This window comes from Limulus polyphemus, unplaced genomic scaffold (genome assembly GCF_000517525.1).
Source record: "Limulus polyphemus unplaced genomic scaffold, Limulus_polyphemus-2.1.2 Scaffold5100, whole genome shotgun sequence".
Classification (NCBI taxonomy): domain Eukaryota; kingdom Metazoa; phylum Arthropoda; class Merostomata; order Xiphosura; family Limulidae; genus Limulus; species Limulus polyphemus.
Genome location: NW_013670710.1, coordinates 1 through 23460, shown reverse-complemented (window position 1 = coordinate 23460; position 23460 = coordinate 1). Strand labels below are relative to the sequence as shown.

At 32.4% G+C, this 23460-nt stretch overlaps 1 protein-coding gene across 1 annotated transcript in view; it reads right to left on the bottom strand.

Annotated features, from left to right (window-relative positions):
• LOC106472125 (exportin-T-like) overlaps positions 1–17243 on the bottom strand; it is a 39674-nt gene extending 22431 nt beyond the window's left edge. Inside the window, exons 1-9 of the mRNA XM_022400725.1 lie at positions 17037–17243; positions 15789–15851; positions 12564–12635; positions 11832–11960; positions 6597–6665; positions 5933–6052; positions 4773–4867; positions 4348–4516; positions 2052–2194 (exon numbers count right to left, since the gene is read on the bottom strand). Of these exons, the coding sequence (XP_022256433.1) occupies positions 2052–2194; positions 4348–4516; positions 4773–4867; positions 5933–6052; positions 6597–6665; positions 11832–11960; positions 12564–12635; positions 15789–15851; positions 17037–17237 (1061 nt within the window). The 5' untranslated portion in view covers positions 17238–17243. The remainder of the gene's footprint in view (positions 1–2051; positions 2195–4347; positions 4517–4772; positions 4868–5932; positions 6053–6596; positions 6666–11831; positions 11961–12563; positions 12636–15788; positions 15852–17036) is intronic.
• Positions 17244–23460: the final 6217 nt, after the last annotated feature.

Below are 23460 nucleotides of genomic sequence, written 5' to 3'. Positions count from 1 at the left end.
AAAGATTTGTCCATGAATATATTGAGTATTTGTTTTGAATAGTCTGTGTGAAAAGTATTTTTCATGTTAAAATTATAAATAATTTTCCCTACCTCAAAAATCTCAAATTTCCTTTGTGTAATCCCTAAAATCTCCTAAATGCATTTCAAATGTTTTTTTTCAGTAAAACTTTAAAAACGGGATTGGTCAAATTGACCGATCTCATAACCACCAAAAAAAAATCGAAATAAACCTAAATTACTCTTTTTTCTTTTTAAAATTACTTCAAATTGTAACATGAAACTACATTCGTTTATCCTAAGTACCTCTAAGTTAATAACAGTATACATCTATTTTAAAATTAAATTTTATTGTTTTATTGCCTCTTAAACCATGTCTAACTACTATCCACACCATTATAAGTTGTAAATCAGTTGAAGAATGTCCAGCTCACGTTACACTAACAAATTACATTACCCACGAGCTGCTCACGTGTGTGCCTCATGAAACATTTTTATTATAATATTATTGTTATTATTTCTTTTAGCTAATCTAATATTAACAAACCTAAAAGGATCCCTATTTTTACATTTTAGTTACTTTTATAATTATACTTAAAGAATAAACATGAAATAAAATACTTACCCAATCTTCTTTTTTCTTGCTCTCAGTTTTCAAAGAGTTAACCCTAATTTTTTATACTATAGATAGTAATGCACTTAATTTTTATTTAATCAAATAATGCACCAAAGAATATAGACTAATAACATGCAAAAAATAGAGACATTCACCTACTTTTCAAAATTGTTCTGGCTTTATAACTATGCAACAAGAGCCATTACAAATTCATCCAAGCTAGTCGTTAACTTTCCAATGGGAACAATGTTGTTACTCCGAATCAAATTGACATCTAACTGTTCACAACATAACACTATACAATACGTCATTTGATAGATGAAAAACCTTGACTTTCTATTGGTTATAGGTAATATATAATGAAACATAAGAGAGAACTATCAACGAATTCTGAAAGGGAGAATGTAACAGGTGGGTGTGGGTTTGATTTTCTATTCAATAGCTCAGTTACCAAACAAAATTGAAGGCTATAAAAATTATGGTTTGTCTGAGAAATAACAATTTTATGGAGAATAATTTACGTTTGATTTCGTACTTTTTAGAGGGGTGGTGGATAAAATAAAGATGATGTCACGTGGGTCACACTAGTGGAAATTCAGGATTTTTTTAAATATTGCCTTAAAAATTAAGAACATAAAACTTGTATACTAGCTAAGATTTTATGCTCTTAAAGTTTGAATGTAAGACATTAAAACGTTGTGTCATGCACAGTAAAAAATACTCACGCCAATAGGGTTAACCCTATGAGATGGCACAGTGCTTTCCAGGTGTCAAGTGTACACTTTCATAAAATTTTTTAAGTAAAAACAATAATTATAATAGTGTTTAAACAATTTCTAACTTAAAAAAAAGAATTGATTGATATTTTGTCACTTTCAAAAATGGAAAAATTTCCTACTTTAACTTCTGCATAGCACCAAGAAGTCTTGCCTAGAAACACGTTTACTAATTTCTTTTTAGAATAATTTTTTTTTCCAAATCCCAAACCAAAGATTTATATGTAATCAGCAAAATAAATGGTCAAAGGAGAATTTATGTTAATGGGTTTCAATTACTTTGAAACTGATTATATATGTATAAAATGAAACATCAACAATATAAAAAGAAATTCTAAGAGAAAACAAAGTACTTTTTAATGCTTTTAAAAAGCGTCTCACAGTGAAATATCATTGCATAAAAAAACTATAAAAACAAATTTAACAAAAGCTAAGATACTATTTAATAAGTTTATGCTAAACTTCATGTAATTTGGGTAGATATTACCACTGTGAGAAGAAAAAAAAGACTAAATAATCAATGAACTTTTTATTTGCTTATGTGTGGATGGGGGGTAGTGACATCAAGATGCTTTATATATAGATAAATAAAGCGTTATTTAAACTATTTGTACAGACAGTAAAAGCCTCTCAAATATATACAGCTAAGCCACTACTTACCTCGTACAAGCAATAGCATGACTCATACATTCAGCAACTGCTCGACTCCGGTTCTTATCTGTCTCCATTTGTAACTGTTGAAGAAGTGTTTCAAACTTTGCCATCACTGGACTTAACAGATTTTTCAACAACAACTTCTTGTGCTATAAAAAAGAAATTTTCAAAGCAATGCTGTCACTAAAATGTATCACTATAATAGAGGTTACTATAGTGACTAATAAAATTGATTTTCTACTAACAAGAAAATTTTTAGTGTCAAAAAATAAATAATGCTAATTTTCAAGCTCGTCAAATTGTACTCAAGACATTTTAAACTCAAATCTCTTCCTTTCCCCTATAGGATTGAGAAAAAAATCTAAATAAATATATTGCAAAACTATTTAATCCTCCACTACACTGTCTTAACCAGTTTCAATTTCCTTTAGTGATAAACTTAGGAAAGAAATACTTTAAAAAATAATTCCATTATTCTCCTATGTTAAGTGTTCATAAAAATACATTTTAAAGCAAGGTAAAATAATTGTAGTGGTGAATAATTCACAATTTTAAACTTCTCATTAAATTTGTAATGCATTCTAGACGTTTTTGGACAGGTAAATGTTTTTCTTACCTATCTTTAAGCCTAACTTTCTCCTCTCCCCTTCTTTACATAACATGCTATATGTTTTTAATCTTTCTATATACTGTCAGTCAGCTATAGATGCTATAAAATACTGAAGAGGAAAGTAATCATAAAATTTTCTTCTTACAATCATCAAGAATTTGTTTATATTGGCAAGTGCAACCTAACTAATTCAGTTTCTTTGGGCATTTATTTCCCATTGTTTTTGTTTTTTTTCACGACAATTATCAAAAAAAAAACGTTTGTTGATATTGTTTTGTGTAATATGTTTTTCATTTGAAAACTACAATGATACCACCTAAGTTTATATAGTAAAAAAACAAAAGATTAAAAATCATTACAATTGTATATTTTTAATTTCTGACTATATAAACTTTCAGTAGTTTCCAGGGGAAGTTTTCTATCAATGCCATGTAAGTATTGGAACAAGAATTAAGATATCATGTTATAAAATGACAAGTAGGTTCAAACTTAGTCTTGAAACATAATATTTATATCATAAACTTACATCAAAAACAAGTTCTAAGAACAAATACAGCAACTTGAAGTAAATAATCACTGAGTATTTTATGGATGATTTAGACAGCTTTTGGAAAGTCTTTCCAAATGTCATCCCTTTCCATCGGTGTTACTTTTTATATTAAATTTTTTTTTTTGTTAAGCACAAACCTACACAATCTGCTATCTATGCTGTGCCTACCAAGAGTATTGAAACCTGGTTTTTAGCATTAATGTCTTCAGATTTACTGCCGAGCTACTGGGGGCTACGTAGGTTAGTCCTTCGAGATTTTCTTCTTAAATGTCATGTTGTACTAGGCAGTTGCTGCCCATTTCACCTTTCTTTATTCAAATAATCATTAAATTTGAACTAAATATAGCAATGCACTGCTTTCTATAAAGATATAATCACATGTAACAGAAGGTAAAAACATTTTTCAAAACCTTTCAACAAATGAAAAGAACCATGGAAATAGCAAAACACATCTGATTTTTTAAAAGATAAGTAAAAAACAGATGTTTAACAATATAATGAAGTAAAATATAACCACAAGCAGAAATAAGTTTTATTGTGTTCATCATTGAAAGAAAAGTTTGTGTTAATCATTGCAAAATAAGTTTTAGTGTGCTCATCACTGCAAGAAACCAGTTTCATCAAGTTCAATACTGCATTAGGAGACTTAATTAATAAAGAGAAAGATTTTGAAAAAAAAAGCATAAAATAGATTATCATAAAAACAAGGAACTGAGCTTTAGCCAACAATTTAAAAAAATATTGAAACAAAACACACACATAAAGCAGATTACCATAACAACAAGGAATTGAGCTTTAGCTAAAAATTACAGAAAGATTCTGAAACAAAGCATACATAAAATAGATTACCATAACAAGAAACTGAGCATTAGCCAACAATACAAGGATGTTATTAAACACATTAAGTTTTGTTACACTGAGTACATATTCTAGAGATTAGTATCTCGTAATGAAAGAAGCTGAATGTAATTTTCTCCACAAAACTTTACACTATTTCATTAACTACACATTCTCTATGAAACATTTGCTTCATGTATTTCAATCTCTACATAATAGTCATAACTTCAGAACTGTAAAACAAGCAAACAGAGTTTCCGAAGGAGGCTCTAATTATTAGAATGAAATCAAACATAACTTCTTACCTGAGCTTCAAACTGACTTGAAACAACTAAGATGGCAGATGCTTCATAGAGAAACAGCTGATCTTCAGGAATCAGTAACATTGTGCTGAAACCATTTTCAGGTGGTGCTAGAAGTAGCAGGTCTTGTACCTGTTTCAGGATGTCCTCCGTATATCCCTGAATGTGAAGCCTGTTAAATTATCTAATAATTAGATAAAATCTCATGGTCCTACTCTGCTCAATTCTCTAAATAACTTCATATATTCAATAACATATAGGATATTCTGTTTTTAATCATATTGAAGCAGATTCTTAACACGATTTGCTAAAGACGAAATGTTATGAAAATAAACGTTAAGCTTTTTTTGCAAGTACTATTACTTTGATATATTTAAGAAGTACTGAACCAAGCACAGCACAAGATCCATTCACAAAATTATACGTACTTCAAGCACTTGATAAACCGTGAAAACAGGTAACAGATTCGACTGCGTAATCGAGAGTTTCTGTTATGAAGTCCTCGTTCATCCATGAAGGCAACCTGTAAAATAAGCAATTTTTTTTATGTCTAAAAATATCTTTTTGATTAGCCTGACTCTTTTAGTGGCATTACATAGGTCACTTCTGCTGTTACTTTCACAAAAACTAACTCAACTACATCTGAAATGCACACGATTCAAATATAAAGCACAGTAATCATTGAACATTTCTGGGCCTAAATTACATTTTGTTTGGTAAATTTACAGTTCAACTCCATCCATGCCATTACACAATATACCTGTAACCATTAATTTAAAATCCAGGTTTCACATGTGTTTATTAACAATACTACAGTCATAACCCTAATCATGTGATATGTTAGCCCTCTTCCTTTAAAGAAATTTTGCAGTAAGTTTTATTAGCTTGAAAAGTAATATGTAAATAAATAGTTTTTATCTTTTAAAAATTACGCATAGTTGTTTTAAAAAGACAATTCCGTTGATGATCTCAAAACTTTTTCTGTGAAGTCTACCATAAGACTAGTTTTCAAATAACATGTGGGAGTTTTTTTCCAAGCAAAAGTGAACTGACAAATTAATTATTTCAACAAAATGAAAAAAACAAGCAGAGGACTCAACCCAATTAATTAATTAATTACTTTTAACTAGTGTACAAAAATTACAAACCATGATATAGTTGCCTTATGTTTAAAAAATTGCAATCCACATAACTAATAAGGAAGCTTACATCAAACAGATTGTGAGGATAAAAGTCATACCAACTTCAGAGAACATGCTCAATATTTTGTTAGTTTTAAAAGCATAAAAGTTGTAAAACAAAAAATGTAGTGAATTAAACTTTACAGTTTGCGACAACACTAACTCCAAATGCTCACTGTCTTCAAATAAAGATCACAGATTTGCAGCTATATTTTGTATTGTGACAAGTTTTATCTACGCAGGTGAGAAACCAGACTAAGAAGGGTTTAAGTTTCTCAAACAAGGAAATAGTCTTAGCCACAACATTTTGATAATTCTCAGACAAAAGAATGTTTATTCTATTTGTATTAGAACCAAAAGTAGAAAGTTGACATCTATATTAATGTGTTCCTACAATTTCAACTTACCAAAATATCAGGAATATGATGAGGTTCAAGACCAAAAAACTTCTCGTAACGCACAACAGTTTCAAAAAACTGTAAAGTTACTGCTGTGTGTCCATAAGTACTGACGTTACTAGTTACCAGCTAGAAAAATAAAAGAAAATTACTTATGCATGAATGAGAAAAAAAAATTAATAAATGGCTGGTGCAATAATATTGCAATACCTATTTGAAATTGGAAACAGCATTGTGTAGTATAAAAAAAATATTTCTTAATTCCCATTAATAATGAAAATATTTAGGTTTAACAGTGAAACTACTATTGTCCAATTATGTTTACCTGAATTCTAAGTAAATCATTATTTCAAAACCCGAGTTTCATAGAATATATTGTAACTACTATTAAGAATACTTAATCAAATTCTCTGTATGAAAGAGCTATTACTATGAACTTAGAACAAAAATACAAATAGCAGTTATTAATACACCATTTTTATTAGACGTTTGTCAACTAGCACTTGATGTGCAAAAACAAAAGTAGAAAATATTAGATATTAGAATATATCCAATAAAATAATATAAAATCAAGATAAGGACAGAATTTCAACTGTGGTTTAATATTTGACATTTTCAAACTAAACGTTCTAAAATTAACATAAGAGTAATAATATACAATCACTAGACTTACAAGTCTTAGCAGCTCTGTCATAGATGAAGGTTTGTCACCATCTCCAACAAAATGATTACCATGAGATGCCTAAGAAAATGAGAGAACAAAGTTGTTCATTTCAGTTACTATACTTTTCCAAACATAATATGCATGTTTTATTAAACATTTATATGGAAGTTAGGGTACATATAATATATGGTAACAAATTTAAATATGTTTTTTTCTTTACAGCCAGTCCTCTGAGACCTCTGTTGTGAGCAATAATTCATACTTTCTAGAAATGTTACTTCATTGGTACATCTTATTGATTCTGTTTCTAAAGCATAAATGAGAATTGTCTTCCATTTTCATTTAATTTCAATATCTTTAAACATGGCTTTTATGATTAGTTAAATAGGCCAAAGGCACAAAATCCCATTGAAGTTGTATTGAAGTTCCATTGAAGTTGGAAAGGTTTACATTTATTTCATCATTGGGACTGTTGTGATTCAAGTTTCTTTGGACATCTGTCTTACAAAAACAGCCATTGACTTCAAAGTGTGGTTAAATGCATGCAAACCAAAAGCACCTTTAAATTCTTACTATTTTGTTAACAGTACTAAAAGATATTTCCAGCATTATCACAACAGACTAGAATATTATCTTCCTAAATAAACAGATGGAAGTGTTTCAGAACCAATTGTTGTCCTAAAAAGGTGCTCCCTTCTCTCAAAATGTGTGTCCTTTGGCTTTACTTTGTTTAACAACATATCCTTTTTTTTAAAATGATCTGTAAAATAACCCTCCAAACACTGTTGAGAAGTTGGCTTTAACAAAATATTTATGGGGCATAAAAAACAAAAAATAACCTCACAGCTTACACCTGCAGCAACATAAATATGTAAGGATACCTTTCTTATAAAGTGCAATTTACTCCCTGTATAAGTTAGAAATTCACCACACTGAATGGTTACAATTGAACATTCAAATTTCCATAAACTAACTGTAAAACAATTTTATCACATATATGAAACTTATTATGCAGAATACAAGCATAATCAAAATGAAATTTCAGAGTGAAAGGAAAAAGAATAAATATCACAGAATTTGGGTATGTTATGTTAAGATAATTTTGGAGCTTCAGTGTTTGAAACAGCTTATCTGGCTGACTAATTCATAAGAATAAATTAGTGGCATCAGTGCTGCATATTCTTTAAATAAATATAGGTTCGCTGTGTGAGTAAAAGACATTTCAAAACGCCATACATATACACTCCACCACTACATGAAGCCCACCTTTAATCTTTTGACTTGTCATTGATTACAGTTACAAATGGTAAATTGAATGATAAACTAGGCTTCATATTTATATTTTAGTTTTTGATGCTCTTGTGATTACTGATAGTCCAATCAAATAAAAACACTGACTTCTAATGATTCTTTTTTGATACAATATGGCAGCATAATAAATTATTTTTTTAATATTAATTTATGAAAAAAAAACAACAGAGTGTGAGGTGTTCAGACCCATTGGACCCCCTCATCTCAATCCACACCTGCTCATACATTAAAGAATAGTTATACAATTAGAAATATAACACAATGTAAAAAAAAAACAATAGATTTACATTTTACTTAACATTTAAGTAGCCAAAAATTTAGTGATTAGTGCTATCACCATGTTGCCTTCCCTCTAGTTGCAGTTCAAAATTAATGACAGTGGCAGATAGCGTTAGTAGCTTTTTCATAACTATGATAAGGCAAACAAGTTTGGTAGCAAAGTGAATCGAACCAGAGACCCTCAAATCACGAGTTCATGGTGGCCGAAAGATGAACAAAACTTCCAATAAAAAAATAAAGTTATAATGCTAAAATTGGGTTTCAATATCCCAAGTAGATAGAACATAAATACCCCATTATGTAGTTTTGTGCTTAGCAACAAAGAAACATACTATCAGCATTTCAAGTACTTGGATAGTCGAAATAACTGAAAACAGTAATAAATCAGAAAAACTTATTTTGATTAGTTCATTATTTTCATGCCAGTTGGTTTTACTGTAATTCTGATTAATCTGGAATAATAAAAAACAGCAATACTCAGAAAAACTAATTCTGGTTGAATTTAGTTGAATGGACAGAAACATAAGTATAGAGGGTGATGTTTCAAAAATCTTCATCTTCAGATCAGTATGTGTATGTATGGCATTGTTGGTCTTTATAGTATTCTGGTGGATTGTAGAAGGCATGTTATGATTGGTTGATTTATCCCAATTTCTGATTGGTGGAGAGATTTTCTGTAGATTCAACCAATGGTAACAACAGGTTACCACCTCTATTCCAGAATCTCTGTTTAGTGAAGGTTTTATTGTGTTAATGTAAAATGATTCTTTAGTTTTTCTTGTCTTCCAAAATTTGTCTGTGTCGATGATTTTAGTTTTTCCCAGCTTATTTTGTGTCCAGTTGACATGGTGTGTTCTGTATTTTCATGAGTCTTGTACTATCCTTATGTTCTTTTATTCTTGTCACGAGTCTTTTTCCCATTTCTCCAATGTATGTTTTGTTGCAGGAACACTGAATTTCATAAATGAAGTATTTGTGTTTCTCATTGGTAGGTTTCTGTTTGTTTTTCACCAGAATGGATCTTAATGTCTTGTAAAATTTCCACCAGATGTGTATGTTGAATTTCTTGGCTATGTGTTTGTGAGTTCTGCACTGAAATTTTGCAAGTAGGGGAGGTAAATGGTAGTAGTGGTAGTGTTTTTCTTATCTTTTCTTTCTGTTGTCATTTTCTTCAGGGGTTTTTTTGATGAAGGTAGAGGTGTAACCATTCTGTTTAAAGCACTCTACGATCTTTTGGCATTCAGTTTCAATGGATGTTTTATCTCAAATATTTTCTACTCTCTTGCTAGGCATTGTATTACAGCAAGTTTTATTGAGATTGGATGATAGAACAGGAAGTGTAGGTATCTGTTCATGTGGGTGGTATTCTGTATATAGTTACGATGATTTTCTCTCTTGTCCAGTGATGGCATTGTATTACACCAAGTTTTATTGAGATTGGATAATAGAACAGGAAGTGTAGGTATCTGTTCATGCGGGTGGATATTCTGTATATAGTTACGGTGATTTTCTCTCTTGTCCAGTGATGAGTATGTCAAGAAATGGTAGGCTATTTTGTTCCTCTATTTCCATGGTGAAGTGGATTCTTTTGTCTATAGAATTAAGATGTTCCAGGAAGGCTGGCAAGTTTTCATGACCGTGGGGTCAGATAATGAAGGTGTTATTTACATAACATCTGTAGAAACTTGATTTTATATGTGTGGATGAGAGGGCTCTTTCTTCAAGGTCTTCCATGAAAATGTCTACTTGGATTGGAGAGAGTGGTGATCGTCTGTTTGTAGAATTCATTGTTGTATTGGAAGTAAGTTGATTTTAGGCAAATTATCATTAGTTCTATGATGGCATCTATCTTGCATCAGTTCTGTGTGGTAGAGAGTTGTCATTCAGCAGTCGTTGTCTGGTGATATGAAGAGTTTCTGAGATTGGAACATTAGTAAATAGGTTTGTGAATTTACCACAATATCCTCGAATCTGATGTGTAGCTCTTAGAGTTGTTCTATGAAATCTGTCGAGTTTTGAATGTGATGTTTAGTACTCTCTCATAGTGGAGATAAAGTAGGTACCAAGAAGGTAGCTAGTTGATGGCAAGGTGAGATTATAGCACTGACGACAAGCCATAAAGGTATATTAGGTTTGTGTACCTTAGGTAATCCATAGAAATTAGGGGGAAAATTGTCATTGGTTCTTAAGACTTTGGCTAGCTTCTCATTAATTACATTTTGTTTCTCAAGTTGGTTCAGTGTTCTATTGATGAGTATCTCTGTCTTTTCTGTTATGTGACCCCACGGTCATGAAAACTAGCCAGTCTTCCTAAAACATCTTAATTCTATAGAATCCACTTCACCAAGGAAATAGAGGAACAAAACATATTATCATTTTTTGACATACTCATCAAGAGACAAGAGAAAAAAATTAATCACAACAACTATATACAGAAAACCCACCCACACAAATAGATACCTACACTTCCAGTCCTATCATCCAACCCAACCTCAATAAAAATTGGCGTAATTCAATGCCAAAAGATTGTAATGTTTTAAACAGAATGGTTACACCTCTACCTTCATAAAAAAAAACCTGAAGAAAATGACAACAGAAAGAAAAGATAAGAAAAACACTACCACTACTACCATTTACCTCCCCTACCTGCAAAATTTCAGTGCAAAACTCAGAAACACATGGCCAAGAAATTCAACATACACATCTGGTGGAAATTTTACAAGACATTAAGATCCATTCTGGTGAAAAACAAACAGAAACCTACCAATGAGAAACACAAATACTTCATTTATGAAATTCAGTGTTCCTGCAACAAAACATACATTGGAGAAATGGGAAAAAGACTCGTGACAAGAATAAAAGAACATAAGGATAGTACAAGACTCATGAAAATACAGAATTCATCCATTCCAGAACACACCATGTCAACTGGTCAAAAAATAAGCTGGGAAAAACTAAAATCATCGACACAGACAAATTTTGGAAGACAAGAAAAATAAGAGAATAAAAGAACACAAAATAAACTGTGAAAAAACTAGAATCATCAACCCAGACAAATTTTGGAAGACAAGAAAAAATTAAAGAATCATTTTACATTTACACAATAAAACCTCCACTAAACAGAGATTCCAGATTAGAGGTTAGTAGCATGTGGTTACCACTGGTTGAATCTATAAGAAGTCTCTCCACCAATAAGTAATTGGCATAAACCAACCACTCATAACAGGCCCTCCGCAATCCACCAGAATACTATAAAGACCGACAACACCATACACAAACTGATATGAAGATGAAAAGGCGGAAGACTTTTGAAACATCACCCTCTATACTTATGTTTCTACAACAGGTGGTTGCCATCCATTCCATTAAATTTCATCATGAATATTCTGCCTAAACAATCTATCAATGAATTATTCTGATTTTCTTGAAATTAATCAATTTAATCATAATTTAATTGATCAGTTTACATGATACATTAAGTCAGAATGTTCAGGAGAAATGTACATGCAAAGTAAAATATAAATAACTACACAAGTGACTCTGGACTGTCAGTCACAACTTTACTAAACAAAATTTAGTATATTTAGTAACTTTAAAAAAAAAAAAAAATATATATATATATATATATATATCATTAAGAACTATTAAACTTACTGGGACAGCTTCTCCAAGTAGATACAAGAAAGTGAGAGCTACCTCCACTTCTTGAAATGGCAAGTTCTTCCACTGTTGAAGAGTTATTGTGATCATAGCCTTTGTTGTACACAGGACTAACTCATAATCCTAACAGAAAACAAACCATAATCGTGTGTACGATTTTTTTTCTCTCTAAAGTCAGGATAACAAATCAATCGGTTTCAGAACAGAAATTTTAACAATATTTTTCTAATTTTGTGTGTGTGTGGGTAGAATTTAAGTTTTATATATTTGTTTACTTAAAAACATTTGTTAAAAAACAAAAACGTTTGAAAAGAAGTGCAACAACTTCTATTCTGAAACTATCGGGTTTATCATCCTGACAATTAATGATAATGGCCTTTTTCACTAGAAATATTTGTTAAAAAGTATGTAACAGAGAATAATTAGAAAAAAACTTTTATTATTATTATTCCAATATAAATTAAAATTTATTCTTTCTCACAAAATGTTTATTGAAAATATCGAATACTAAAACACGACAATATCACAAACATACAGGCAGAAGTTAAGTTTAAGACAAAAGCAATGCATTGAAAATTACAACAAATTGTTAACGAACACAAACAATTATTGTAGTAGTAGTAGTATAGCATTAAAAATAGAAAGATCTGGATATAAAACTTTCTAATGGTAAACTTTCATGTGTAGTTTCAGTTAAACAATTTAAACAACCATTCAGAACCTTACCAGCTGTGCAAGATTGTCAAACAAAACTTTCAAAGATTTTCTGTAGTCATCAAAGGATATTTCAGCTTCACCCTGATGATAAAATAATCATTGTTGATATCACCATGACAAGAAGGTTACACTATTGCCTAATCAAGTACAATAGTTTCATTTATTTACAGTAATGTGAAGTGAAACTTATCCATGCAATAATTAAAAAGTCACACAACAATACAACTTTTTATAACAGATACAGTTGAAAAGCAAGTATATGCATGTAACCCATTAATGTAAACATGGATATTTCAAAATATTACGACTCTCTTCATGTAGTGAAGATCACAGAGTACATGTAAAATTTTTCACCAAGTATGAATTCATTCCAAACAGCATGTGGTAAAATTTACGAGGATGTTATGAAACTATGTGATGTTGTTAAGTACAATAAAACATACATGACTATCATCAAACTGAGTGATGATGTGAAGTTACCATACGAAGCTACATTCAACTCTTGATTATTCACGGTAATCAAATGGGGGAAGGTTCACAAATAATTGAAAACATGGATAATCTGTGAACCTGCATTTCTGGGACAACTTCACCTTAAAATTACATAATATTTTGATACTGCAGTAGAAACTATTTAATAAAATAGTTTGTAATTTTTGCTTGTTTCACAGACTCATTTATATTATTTCTTTTAATTGTTCTTCTCTTCCTGGCTGCTATAACATCATTGTAATCAAAACTCTGCAGTCCCAAGTAATCTAATATGGTATCAAGATGCTGTGATGCTGTCACTTGTGTGTTCACGTTCTGGCTCTCCTACCTCCCTGTAACTTTCATGGTTGTAATTCTCTGTCTTCCTGTACTGCATTTACAATATCAGAATCACTCATATGGTCAAAATTTGGTTCACATTTGTCACTTTCAAACTATGCCAGCAGTTCCTCATTGTCTACATTCTCAAATACATGTACATTGATACCATGCAGGATTCAGGCCAGCTCAATGTTGTTGACTTCCTTGTCATTAAATTCTTTGAAGTCTGGAAAAAGTTACACTCGGAAAACACTATATACTGCATCCAATGCCATCAGTTGCTTCCAAAGTGTCATCATCACAATGTCTTCTTTAAGAAAGGTCTTGAAATGGCCAGCTCAGTACTGATTTTTCAATGATGGTATGACACCTTGATCCACGGGTTGAATTTAAAAATATGCCACAAAGCCATCATCATAAGTCAAAATGTTCTCATTTGGATGTACAGGAGTTAACCTTGATTCAACAGTTAACCAGAACACATGCAGTAAGGCACTATCTTCAGCACACAGGAAGAAATTGTGATAGGAAAAAAAATGCCTTTTTCTTCTGGATGGATAAGTTTCAACATGAAAAATTGGAGAGTTGACTGTTAAGTAACTAGGCTGCCATAAAATTATGAGATGTTGTTTAGTATGGTATATGTGAAACTGTGATGTTGTTAACTCAAAGTAAAACTTATAACAGGTTGCCACAAAACTATGTAATGGTGTCAAGTTACCAGGCTGCCATGAAACTATCAAAATAATGTTAATTTACAGTACAATTACCAGGCTGGCATGTAAATGTGCTACTTACCAAGTTAGGTTATTACAATTTTCAAAAAAGTACAAATATATAAACATTTATCCTTGTTTCATCTTTTGATGACTTAACCTACAAGATTTTAAACAATATTTCCGTATTTATTTCCTTATAAATTAGCTCTGTTACTAAAATTTTCATAACTATGCTTTGAAAACTTTATTACTTGGTTTGATAGTACAAAAGATAAAAAACATCACAGATTGACAAATTTTATTAGCATTTAAACTAGATTAAAAAACAGTATATTGTAAAAAAGAAAACATTTCACAATCATTACTGTTTATAACAGAAACCTCTTTATGCATAAGTACTAGTACTAGATTGATTTAAACCCATACTTATTTTAAGCTCACTAAGTGCACCTGCTAAGGAGGCAAAAAATGGTATAAAGAGCCTTCTTAGATAATGTTCCCCTTCTTTCTTTTAATGACTTCATTAGATGCTAATTGCATATCCTGCTTTGTGGATGGTAATAACAGACTTCAAAAGTCTTATAAACAAGTGGAGATGTTCCTTATGTTAGGGGCTTTTTTATCTTTTTTCTCAGGCAAAAATCCTGAAATAAAATAGCCTATCTACACTGTTTGATAATTTCTAGTTACCATACCAGTTAGCCAATTCTTGGTGATGGATGCTAACGTGGGTACTTTATATTGTAAGATGGTATTAGTGATTTTATGGATTATAAAATATGGAGAAAAAAAATGTTAACAAAAACATCTGTGAATTAATATTTTACTATGGGAAAACTCATCCTTTGAATGTGAGACATTTGTTTGTTGTGGTATTTTGTATATGAATGCACAAAGTTAATAAAATGTAAAAACAGTGCTGTGTACTTAAATTTGTTAAATACTCATGTATGAGATTAGGTATGTAGAGCTCTGAATGATTCCAATGGCCATGCAGGGCATCTCAATGACTACGAGGTTAAACCTATTCCATAGCACGTGATACCCATCAAACACCTCTAGTACAAAAGACACTTTGATATGAATGGTCTAATAAAAAATTATCAACTTATCTAGTAAGATACACTAGATCTAGCAATGCTTTCAAAACCTGGATATCAGGGGTAAGTATTAAAACTTATACTACTCCCAAGTCCCTACTCAACAGGGTAACTCTACCAGTACTCTAAGTATCTATAAACAAATGAAGAAGTTCACACACAAAACCTTAACACACAAACACTGCTGGGATGCGACTCTGAAACACGAAAGATTCATTCCTCAAATACCATTTCCATTGCAATGCATGGCACAGTCTACACCCACCCTCCCTTACACAAATGGTGACATCATCCATACTTCTCTACTCCTAATTTCATTGTTGCATAGTTTAATGAAGTATAAAAAGCTTCCCATGCATGCACACACATGCAGACAGATATTACTCTTTTAATTATGTAAATAATAATCACTTTATGAATACTTCAACACAAGAGTCTTAACAAAAGAAAACGTAATGAGATAACAAAATCAGTAATTTTCAACAGATAAAAAACCTTTGGATTTACACCATTATGAAATGTCAAATGTAAACGTGCCAAAATTAGAGATAAGTATCTATCACTGAATAATATTTTTCATAAAGCACTTTTTGTTGTCTTACCTGATGGTCAAAGTTATACGAGTCGTTATACTTGTACTTCTTTATAATTATACAGAGCATTGCCTGCAAATGGATTCCACAAACATACAATGTTATAAACATGATGTAGTTATATATAAAAATTTCACTACTGTATAGTGCAGTCAACAGAATTTAGCATGATAATTAAAGCTGAGTTTATGAACTTACTATGAGAATAATCTGTACATTTAATACTAATCTTATGAACTGTATACATCTCTTTACCAACACAGTTTTTTATATAACCTTCTGGTGTTTCCCAGACAAAATGTTAAGAAATTCAATACTACTTGACAAGACATTACGAGTTGTATCTCTGTAGGTAAAATGCTTATTTCAATGAAACAAACACAAAATACAAAGCAATGGTTATTTTGCACTTTTTTCATGACATCTGGTTAAAATATATCTTTCTGGATATACAGTTCTACTGAAAGTTTCATTAAGTTGGCAGAAAAACGAAAATATCTGCTAGTTCTAGCACTTCCTTTATCTAGTTAAAGATTAACACTTTAGGAATCAAGTGGGCCAATTTAACCCACCTTGGAAGTGTAAAAGTAAACACACAATAACTAAATTTACAGAGAGTATTTGGATGAGGTATGGCAAGCTTTTAGTTAGCATCAGGAGTTTGTTTTTAATATAGTCTGCAGATGGTTTGAATAGATAATGAATAAAACTATTACAAGTTTAACACAGTAACAATTGTATAACATTTCGACAATGTTTATCCAATGATGACAAAATCTTGTCAAAATGTTGTGCATTTGCTACTATGTTCAATTTGTAATAAAATTTTATTCATTATTCTTCCAAGCTGACTTCTAAATTTATCGTCTTAAAGTAGGTTCCTGGTCATCAAATCTGCACATGGTTAGATATTAACTAAAGGTACAAAGTTTGCTACTTCTAGCACTTCCTGTATATTGTTAAAGATTATGAAGTCCAATGGTTTGGAAAGCAGAGTAAAGAATTTGAGCTATATCAATCTTGTTCTGACTTTGGGGCAAATTGCAAATGGTTCTTTTCCCTACATATTTTTTCAATCTTAAGGGGATCCAGCTTTTGTGGCAGTATAAAAATAAATTTCAGTAAACCCTAAGTTTCATTCTTCATCACTGTTCCAGGTTAATGAGAAAAGATACCTAACAGAGTAGACAAAGACAACAAAAGTTTTGGTAAAAATACACAAAAGTACAGACCACCTGTCATACACCTTGTACCTACTTCAGCATTTGATTTTCCAGCAAAACGATATGCCCCTACACTAGACTGCTGCTTCAGAAACTGTACGTATTCTCGAGCAAAATCACAAACTCCTAATGATACATCATTATCCTTGTGACTAAGAAATTGAAATAAAAGTGCTACTTTATTCTCAACAGCTTTCTGTGTGGTAGCTAGTTGTTCGGGGTTGCACACAGACATTCTGCTCAACCTGTAACATTGAAAATAAAAACATTTTATTACCCCAATAACTTCATATAATAAATATTACAAAATAATATTATATAAGCAAAACATAAACATACAGATAATACTTTCAAAAATAGCACCACCTTACAAAATAAAATTAGCTTTTCTTAAACAACTTAAATTATTAGATTTTTTAATGATATTGTCAGCAAAAGAAGTTATTCATTTGGCCACATGAAACTTATTAATTCAGTTTCAAGATCAGAACTACCTGGATTATATAAGTTATAATTAGTTTAAAAAATAGCTAACTCACAAAACTTCAATACAGGGTAGATATGTAGAAATATGTAATGTATTCTACTATGTTTTTTAACTTTAAACAACAAATAAAAAATCACTGATAAGAAAAGGCAGAATAAAAACTTATTAAATCACAATTTTAGTCATCAGGTAAAGGATTTTTCAAAACTTAAAAAAAAACAGAAGTTTTTGAATTCATTTAAATCGTTAGGCCTACAACAAAAAATAAGATACAACTGTTTATCATTTTAATAGCCATTTTTTCACTATTATACAGTAAAGATATTATTTGATGGAATTAATTTTTTTTATAATAATGCATGTCAACAGAAATCAGCCTTTTTGAAATGTTACCAAAATGGTAACTTTAAGCCTCAAATATTTTTTTAACCATATATAATTCTGTTAAAAACTTAATGAAATCATATATTTAACATTAATCCAATACTTGGAATTCAACTTCCATACCTTACGATTGTTAAGGTACTTGAAAAATGCTTAAAACACACCTTATTTAAAATGTTACAAAGGCTCTCATAAATTTAGCACTTTTAATAATAGAAAAAACAGCTTACAGTCAAAACAAACAGAAAATTTAAATGTCATTATTTTATCCTTGATTTTAAAATAAGTATTAAGTAATCTGCATCACAATTTCAGGTGTTACAAAATTAATAAAAAAATCATACTTTCAGAGATTTAATTTCTTTAAAAATTCATATTATTCTTAGTAATAATAATTTATATGATAACGGTAATATCATGGCCTAGTCTAGTAATAAAAAAATAATTTTTAATGAAACGTTCATAAAGTAACATAAAATGCAAAGAATAGCCATAACCAGACAGTGAATGGTCAAAAGATTACATAATTTTGTGGTATCATTACAATGACATAATACAGTCATACATAAATGTTCTACCATAGAAATACTACAAGACTTTAAGAAGTAAAATGTCTTTTTCTAATATTTATATTCCAGGGAAAGGAGCAAGAGAAAGTGACCAAAACTGAAAAGCCTACTAGGTGTAGCAAGGTAAAACATTTTGGTTATGGGTATTTTTCTCCAGAATTCAAAGGTTTTTTGATCAGCCTAATTAACTTATTTTTGCTATTAAACTGGCTATTATTACACTTTTATGTTAAATGTGTATGTGTATATATATATATATAAACATTTGATTATAAAAACTTACAGGAATAAACACAGACTGTGTAAAATAATATAAATATAATTTATTAAACTACATTAAAATACAAGCACCTAACAAGTACATTGTAATTATCTGTAACACTTAGTGTGTGTTTTCCTACATTCCACACTTCCTTGACATGGGAAGTTTACTGAGTGCTTCTTTGTCTTCTCCAACTCACCTGAGATCTGGAATACAGCAGTGTTCACTAACACATGCAAACAGGCATTACTCGATTTATTGTGCTTATCCTCCCTGTGGTTGGTTCAGCAGCTGGAAGTGTTAAATTATTTAATTTCACGTGCTGTTCATTCTTAGGATTGTGATTACAAGGTTTTTTTTAGCCATTGCTTCCATAGTTCAGACAGATGCTATACACAATGGAAAAATATTGTCCAGGATTGTCAGTTTATTTTATACTCGCACTCCATTGAGCCGATATGGTGCATCTTTTTCTTTATACCTCTGCCAGTGTCTTACATTTTTCACAACTTTATAATTAGGTATGTATCAGCTGCATGATTCAAGAATATAAGCATTTCAATCGTAGAAAAAGTAAGTAAAGGCGTAACAGATAACATCATCGTCAACAAAAAATATGGGTCTGGAAGACTTCATTCGATATGTGATTGAATAGAAATGTGAATTACTTTGCCACCTAGTGACCCAATATGAAATGATTAAAAAACTCCAATATGTATCTTCATATCAAACAACATCCTATGTGTATATATATTTATATATTTTATTGTTTGCAAAAAAGAAAAAATTAAGATGGAAACTCCCATCCTTATTATTCTTAGGCTAACTTTGTGAACATTACAAAAAAAAGTGTTAGATTAACTTTGCTATAAATTAAAGCAAAACTGTTTATTTAGCAGTATTTCTTAGACTTCTGAACTATACACAGCATTCATCTACATACATACTTAAATTATATATGGATGTCTTGATATGAGCACAACTAAACTTTAATTCTCTAACACAGTGTTTCCCAACTGATGTCATCGAACATGGACAGATGTATCATGGGGCATTAGAAAGTCACACAAGAAAAATAAATAGAGGAAACACATGAGACTGGTGAAGCAGGAGCTCTGAGCTGCACTGTCAACCATTCCAGCTAGGATAAAGCAACTCTGCACATTGAGGTGATCTCAGATTTAACATCAAAAGCAAGTTTTGTTTGGAAAAGGTTAAACATAGCATATGGTTGCAGAGCTATCTCTACCTCAATTATTTGAGTTTTTAAGATATACAAAACTACTTGTAAACTAAAAATAATGAAATAAACTTTTAATTTTTGGTTTTAAATAATTGTTATTCCAAATATCTTAATCAATAATTATCACTATTTTTTATGGTTGTGTACGGTCATACATAAGTTATAATTTTCTTATACTGAAAATATATTTCCGGTGAAGGGACAGGTGAGAGGAAAAAACAAAGCAGCATTCCTCAAAAGCTTCTTGAGAACATCCTAAAAAGATAGACCCTCATAGGAGAGGATCATATGTGGGAGACCACACCACATCTGTACCAGGTATACCCTTTGCCCAGTGTGGAATGAGGTGTTGCAGACATCTGTAGAAAATAGGAAGGAGCACATCGCTATGGGAGAGAACAATGGTGGGAAAGGGATCAGAACCATCATATAACAAATCTCAATCCCATAGAGTACTGGAATGTGGATAAAAGTGAAAGGCTGTGCTCCGAGGTGTAGTGTGGCTAGGGTGTAATGGACCGTACACGGCATGTTAACTGCATCCAAAGCCCAGGCCGCCATGAACCGACTTCCACGTGGGGGTATGATGAGGATCATACTATCAGTAAGTCAACTACAATCCAAAATCCAGCCACTAGGAACTGACACACATGTAGGGGTGGAAAAGAGGATCATACTGCCAGAAAGTCAACTACAATCCAAAACTCAGGCCACCAGGAACCAACATCCATGTTGGGGTGGGAAAGAGGATCATACTGTCTTCACCTCAAGTTCAGCAGACTGGAAGGAATCTCATGACCCCAGTCTATGAACGGGACACATGATAGCAATGTGAGAAAGTGACTGTCAGATCCAGGAACCAGACATCTGAGCAATCGGTATCATAAAGATGTCTCTGTAATGTAAACTATTTCACTAAAAACCAATTCAACAGGAACTTCCCCACGCAAAATAACATCCTCGGTATAAAAAATCATTGAGGGATAGCATAAGAGGAAGAACCGTATTAATCTGCAAGTACCTCAATCATGACCCACAACACGGATGGAGGAACAAGAGTATAATTGAGTGAGAAAACAGAGACACCTATAATGTGTGAGGACTTATATTGATTGGTTCAGCTCTGAATCCAAAACTCAGCCACTGAGAACCGACATCCATGTGGGGGTAGGATGAAGGATCCCAATTGAAGGGGTGAACTGCAATTTTGATGGCTCACTCCAAAGCTACCACATCCTCTAAGATAACCCCATACAGAGATGGAGCATCAGATTGGAGGACATATCATCATCTACATCAGCAGAACACCATCGCCCTACTCTCAACTGAATGGTTTTATCATTCTCACATTCAGGAGAATGCCTCCTTTGTCCACCACCCCAGCAGCTTGGAATTGGAAAGTGGTAAGGACTACCATACTCCACTAGAAGAAAAGGGGGTGGAGAGTTCAAAGGAATGACAACATCAGAGACAGTGCAATGGGTGACCAAGAAAACCCTATTTTGAAAAGCAGACCACACCTGATTTATTCAATCTAAGCCATGGCAGGGATGGCCCTTCTGCTTTACCCATAAGTCCATAGATGAGTATGGTCCAGAACGGGCATATCAATGAATCAAATATGTCGCGAGGACAAACTTACAAGCAATTTTGTGGAACATCCCATCTTAACAGTGAGTGTGTTATAGCCATGGAAATTAGAAATAAGCATTTAACATAGCCTGACAGTGCAGAGTTGACTATGAAAAGCTTACCTGGTCAGGCACCACTTGCCACAGAGTGGGATCCAGACAGTAGAAAAAAGTAAAAAGCCCTCGAAAAAAAAAGATATATATATATATAAAACATAACTTACCCATTCACAGTCTCACTGAAGTCTGAAGAATAGCTACAGGCGGAAGATGATAACCCAAAGTTGAAGATACAGCGATCCAATGCAAATAATGAGATATGATCGTATGTGGAGTAGTCCACATGTCCGACAGAAGAATTTCCTACAAGGGACGATGGAGATGAGACACCAGGGAAAAGGTAAGGTGCCTGATCTGATGAGAAGACATATGGAACAAATTACGTGAATAAGATGATAAGGAATAATAAGCCAATCAAATTAAAAGCCAAACCCAATTGGTCAGGGTGGAAGGAGAAAGGTCATGAACACAGGATGTCTGCCAAGGAACAAATAGGCAGGAATGGGCACCAAGGAAGGAAGCTGTGCTGGCAACATAGAGAGCATGGACAGGACCTAGTAGCCTATCTGGATTTGACCAAGGATAAAGGTAAGAAATGAAAGGAAGGGAAATCAGTGAGAAGGAGAAATTACCCTCCCAAGTTGCTTAAGTTTTGGAAAGGAAAATCAATCTAGATAAAGGAGAATAGATGTGGAATAATATAATGTACATGAAACGTTGATGGCAAATAAATCCAAGCAATGACGTCCACAGGCTAAGAGAAGAAGGAAATAAGTCTTAAGGGATAAGTGAAAAAAATCAAGCATGAGGACAGTGATTCAAATGGAAGCAAAATGAGGCAGTGAAGAACCACATTAACACCCCAATCTGGAAGGATAGCACGTTGAGGTGGACAACTAATCTGGAAAGAACACATCAAGAGGGAAAGGGTAGGAGAGGTAAGACCGTTACCATACATGTAAATACAAAAAGTGTGGGATAAGGCAGCTTGATAACCCACAATCAAGGAGACAGAAGATCTCTAATCAGAGATGCAGGTGAGAACCTCTGACCCCAAAGACCAGCAGTGGAAAACATTCCACTTACATTGATAAACATCCCTACAGGAAGGACGATTGAAACAAGCTAAAAAAGAAGGAATCTGCCAGGACAAACCAAATAAAAACCAGGTGTAAAGACAGAGGATATGAAGGGCTGAATGAAACACAGGTGACTGAGGTTGGCGTAGAAGGGAAGGAGTAAGAGGAAGAGGTAATGGAGGGGAAGATTGGAGCAGGATTGTGCCAGCCAGTATGGAGCAACCTGAAGGACTTGACATGGTATGGCATGGATGATCGAGGTCACCCTATGAAGAAGATGGATGGAAGAATAAACATACAGGTATTTTTTGGTCCAATCTTGACTGAAAGCATCAACACTCAGAGCAAGAGGATGAGGAACCAGAGACCAAAACAGAGGTAATTTGGTATTTACAGATGTGGCAAACACATCCAGGTGAGGATTACCCCACTGAAGGCATAGCTATTGGAAAACAGATCGAGGGACCACTCTGTTTGGACAGGAGAGACGATCCACAACAAGATTGAATGCACTTGGAACATGATACACAGTACTGTGAATACCAAGCATGTGGGCCCAAAAAAGGAGATCCAATGTCCATCCACAAAGGGAATGAAAACGGATGCCACCTTGGTGATTGAGATGAGTCACCACTGTAGAATTGTCGAAATGGATCATGACCAGATGATTTCTGGCAAAGTAAAGAAAATGATCCAAGGCACGATGTACAGCAAGAAGCTCCATGAAGTTTCCTGTTGATCAA